The sequence below is a fragment of the Egretta garzetta genome, unplaced genomic scaffold, assembly GCF_000687185.1.
Source record: "Egretta garzetta isolate BGI_Z169 unplaced genomic scaffold, ASM68718v1 scaffold287, whole genome shotgun sequence".
NCBI classification, from domain to species: domain Eukaryota; kingdom Metazoa; phylum Chordata; class Aves; order Pelecaniformes; family Ardeidae; genus Egretta; species Egretta garzetta.
In genome coordinates this window covers 770,853-774,846 of record NW_009260435.1, presented here as the reverse complement: position 1 = coordinate 774,846, position 3,994 = coordinate 770,853, and the positions used below count along the sequence as shown (strand labels likewise).

Sequence of the window (3,994 nt, the reverse complement as noted above, 5' to 3'; positions counted from 1 at the left end):
CGGCCGCCTCCTTTCCCGTTGCCCCGGGTCACGCCCACCACCCTTACTCGGTACCGGCTGCACCGGGGCCGCCCTTCCCGGTGTTGGCTCTCCCGGGAGCGGTTGGTACTAGAGAAGACGCCATCCCGGAGGTGCTAGCGGGATGCCCTTCCCTGCCTTGTGCTTCCGTGCTGTTTGTGCCCTGGTAACGGGGCGTTCACTCTGAAGCCTAATGGTGTCCCTCAGCACTACCCACACGGGTGCTGTTCCATGCTGGCGTCCCCCGTGCTGCTAGGGGCCACCGTCGCCTCCAGGCGGCCACAGCCCTGGTCCTGGCAGGCTTCAGTGGGCTCCTACCCTGCACTGAGCCAGTGGGTCCTGCCCTCCCTGGTGGCTCCTGCTCTTCCCTTTGCAGCTGTGGAGGGTCTGTGAGCCCTGGGGTCTGCCTGGCACCACCAGCGGGGTGGGGGGGAGGTTAGGTGCCCCCCACTTAGGGGCAGGTTAGGGTTACCCCTTCCCTGCCTGCCTCCCTGAGCAGGGACCCTGCTGCTTTTGCCTGCAGATCCTCGAGGACTACCTGCTGGTGGAAGATGCACCTCTGCTGGAAGAGATGGCTGAGGAGGATGAAGAGCTTGACCTGTACAACGAGATGACTTTTGGGTTAGGTAAGATCTTGGGGGAGCCTCAGGGTTGGGGAGATCAGCCAGCACCCAGTGGGGTGAAGAGGATGGAGGTGGGGAGGGGAGAAAGGTGTTCTCCTGCCTGGTGAGGGGCTAGGTTGGGAGTGGGGACACCGGCAGGCACTGCCCAGGCTCTCACCCACTTCAATGTGTTCTGCTTCCCCCCCCTGACAAGACCGAGACTCCACCGAGGAGGAGGCCACAAAACCCCTGATGCCTCCAGAGATGAGCCCTGAGCTGGCCGAAGCGGTGGTGGAAGAGATGGAGGCCAGGGAACAACTGGGGCCCGGCACGGCTGAGCAGCTGGAGGAACTGGGAGAGCCCCAGGAGGAAGGTGGGATGGAGCCAGAGGTCGAGCAGGTTGGCTCTGAGTTGGAGGAAGAGGAGGAGGAGCTGGGGACTGAGGAACAGGAGGAAGACCAGGAGTCCTGTGAGGAGCCCTATGACCTGGGAGACCCAGCAGTGATGAGAGCCGTGCAGAGCAAACCCACGCTGGAGGTGACGTGTGAGCGGAGAGGGAGGGGATGGCAGGCGGAGGGGATGGCAGGGACCCTGCTGCTCCCCCCTCCATCCCTGCACCTGTGGGTCCTGCCCTATGGAGGGCATCAGTTTGGTCCCTGCCCGAGGGAGGAAGTCCTGCTGTGCATGTAACCTGTTCTTTGCTTGTAGAGCCTGGACTCGGCAGTGCTGGACAGCAGGATTGGTGCTTGCTGGGCAGAGTTTGGCAAAGAGGACATGGTAAAAATGTCTCCTCCTGTCCAGTGACAAGGCTGAGTGGCCCCTGCCATGTTCCCTGCCCCTCTTCTCCTGTCTGTCTTCCCTGTGCTGACTATCTCCCTGCCTTACAGCTGGCAATGGATCCCACAGTATGGGGCTCCTGCCCTGGCAGCGTACCGCCCCACCACGTGCTGGAGGTAGGTATCCCCAGCCAGGCCCTCAGGGAACGGCCAAGGGCCCCGTGCGTGATTTGGGGCAACTGGGGCACCTGCAAAGCCTCGTCATGGGTCTGGAGGTACAAGGATGTGTCTCTTGGGTGCCAAGGCTAAGGGTGGAGGTGTCCACCCCAAGCAGAGCCTGGTTTTGAAAGTAAAGCTGTTCAGTTTGGGAGGACTGGGACCCCCATGCCGGGTGTCCCTGTGGGTCCCCTGTTGTTGCACACTGGATGGGGGCCTGGTGCCCTTGGCTGAGCAACAACCAAAGGCTTTGGTGAGCTGCCTGATGCTGTGGGAGCTAAACTGATCCCAGCTGGGCCCCTTTCCCATCTCCTGCTGTCTCCTCCCCTCAGGATAAAGCCATCCTCCAGGTCCTGGAGAGGCCCCCACCATCCACCAACATGGCTCTCGACTTCCTCAGCTCCCCTGTGCAGAGGGGCTACGGGGGCTCTCCCCGGCTCAAGCGCCCTGACTTCAGAGTGATGTCCCCCAAGTCCTTCCCCCAGCGCTTTCTCCAGCAGGTAATGGGTTTTGGGGGGGCTCTTGCGTCCCCTCTTCCTCTGTCCTCCTCTCCCCAGAGGTGCCGCCTTGAGGACAGGCTTGTCCCAGTGACACCTCCCGTCTCCTGCCCTGCAGCAGTCATCTCTGGTGCCTCGCTCCCAGTGCTCTCCTCGGCCCTTCACGCCGTCTCGCAGACCCTCTCTGCTCTTTGCTTCCAACCAGGTAACACATGGGGCTGTGAGCCACCACCGTGTCCCCTCTGAGGTGGCCCTGGAGTGCCAGGGGACAGGGATGGTGCCTTCCCAAAGCTCTGATGTCCAGGGCAGACTTTGCAGCTCCATCTAATTGTGAGAGCATGTCTCTGGTGTCTTGCCGATGGGGAAGGTGGAGCTGCTCGTGTAGCCGTTGCTTTGTAAATCTGTTTGTCCCGATGTCCACAGGGGACCTGCACCGGGCATGGTGGTGTGCTCGGTGTCACGCTGGGATGGTGGTGATGGACCTGGGGTGTGCAATCCCTGGTGACGCCAGGGTCCCCTTGCCTTGCCCAGCCTTAGCGGCAGGATCCTGGAGGGTATCCCCTTGCCGTGGTGCCCCACGCATCCCCTCCACACAGGGAGAGAGTGGCCCCTGCAAGGGTGGGAGCCAAAAGCCAGCACAGAGCTGGCAGATCCCTCCAGGCCCCTCAGAGGGGAAGGCTTGGACACCTGAATGCTTCTCTCTTCCTCTCCAGACCACTGGGTATGCAGCTCCCACCCCATTCCAGCCCCTGTCGCCCAATATCAGCAGCCCACCACGGTCTCTTGCCATGCACTTCGGTCCTATGTCTCCCTCTTTGGACCCCACAGTCTTCTTCAGTCCGTCAGCCAGCGGCCAGCTGAACCTCAGGTAGCAGGACAAGGAGTGGGGTGCCTGGGTGGGACCAGAAGAGCCCTGCAGGGGATGGCTCTAGTGAGGGTGCTGAGTCCCCAGGCCCCATTCTGTCTCCCTTGCAGTGTGCCCAGCCATATGACCCAGCTGCACCCCCAGCACCAGCGGATCCTGACTCAGCAGCAGCAGCAAGGCGGGCAGGCGCAGAGGTAAAGGGGGGGTCCCAGGCAGCTGCGGGGTGGTGGTGGGGTGCTGGGCAGTCACAACAGTGATCTTCTTCCCTGCCAGCATGTCCCCCAAGAAGCTGTGGTCTCCTAAAGTGGATCTGTATGCTGGGCTGATGACCTCCAAGGAGAAGGACTGGGTCATCAAGGTGGAGATGATTCAGCTGCAGAGTGAGAACATGGATGATGACTACTACTACCAGGTGAGCTCCTGGTGGCAGCACCAGTGCTTCACCCTGCTCCTTGGGGCTGGAGCTTCATCCCTTTGGAAGCCAGGGGGGTGCTTGGGCTCATGGTAGCTTCCCTCCTAGCTATGCGTGTCATTACAGACATACTACCAGCGGCTGGAGCACAAACAGGTGGAGGAGGAGCTGCTTGGCCGGCGCAACAAGCAGGAGCCCCCCAAGCTGGTCACACCGTTCATCCAGAAAGTGGAGACATATGACTCTGGTGAGGGCCTGGGGTGGGGGCTGGGCCAGGGGTTGCAGGATGTGGTCTCACCAGGTCCCATCTCTCTTCCAGTGGTGCGCATCGCAGGCTCGCTGGGTCAGGTCGCGGTGTCTACCTGCTACAGCCCTCGCCGGGCCATCGATGCTGTGCACCATGCCCTGGTGGAGGAGGTAGGTGAGGGGGAGTCGGGCTGGTTGGTGCCCCGGATGCCTGGGGATGCTGCTCCAAGCTTCCCCCAGGCCCTGGAGTGCCTTTAGCAGGAGCTTTAGGAATTGCTGCAATCAAGCGTGGGCACTGCCCCAAGCCCTGTGGGATGGGGTGTGCGGCTGGGGCGGGGGGCGTCCCTGCAATTGCGACGTGT

At 62.1% G+C, this 3,994-nt stretch overlaps 1 protein-coding gene across 1 annotated transcript in view; it reads left to right on the top strand.

Annotated features, from left to right (window-relative positions):
• The window catches only part of PATL2 (PAT1 homolog 2), a 7,950-nt gene that overhangs the window by 1,330 nt on the left and 2,626 nt on the right, over positions 1–3,994 (top strand). The window contains exons 2-12 of the mRNA XM_035899362.1: positions 542–644; positions 835–1,157; positions 1,329–1,397; positions 1,508–1,573; positions 1,945–2,112; positions 2,228–2,314; positions 2,823–2,977; positions 3,085–3,168; positions 3,248–3,386; positions 3,513–3,633; positions 3,706–3,803. Coding sequence (XP_035755255.1) covers positions 542–644; positions 835–1,157; positions 1,329–1,397; positions 1,508–1,573; positions 1,945–2,112; positions 2,228–2,314; positions 2,823–2,977; positions 3,085–3,168; positions 3,248–3,386; positions 3,513–3,633; positions 3,706–3,803 — 1,413 coding nt within the window. The remainder of the gene's footprint in view (positions 1–541; positions 645–834; positions 1,158–1,328; positions 1,398–1,507; positions 1,574–1,944; positions 2,113–2,227; positions 2,315–2,822; positions 2,978–3,084; positions 3,169–3,247; positions 3,387–3,512; positions 3,634–3,705; positions 3,804–3,994) is intronic.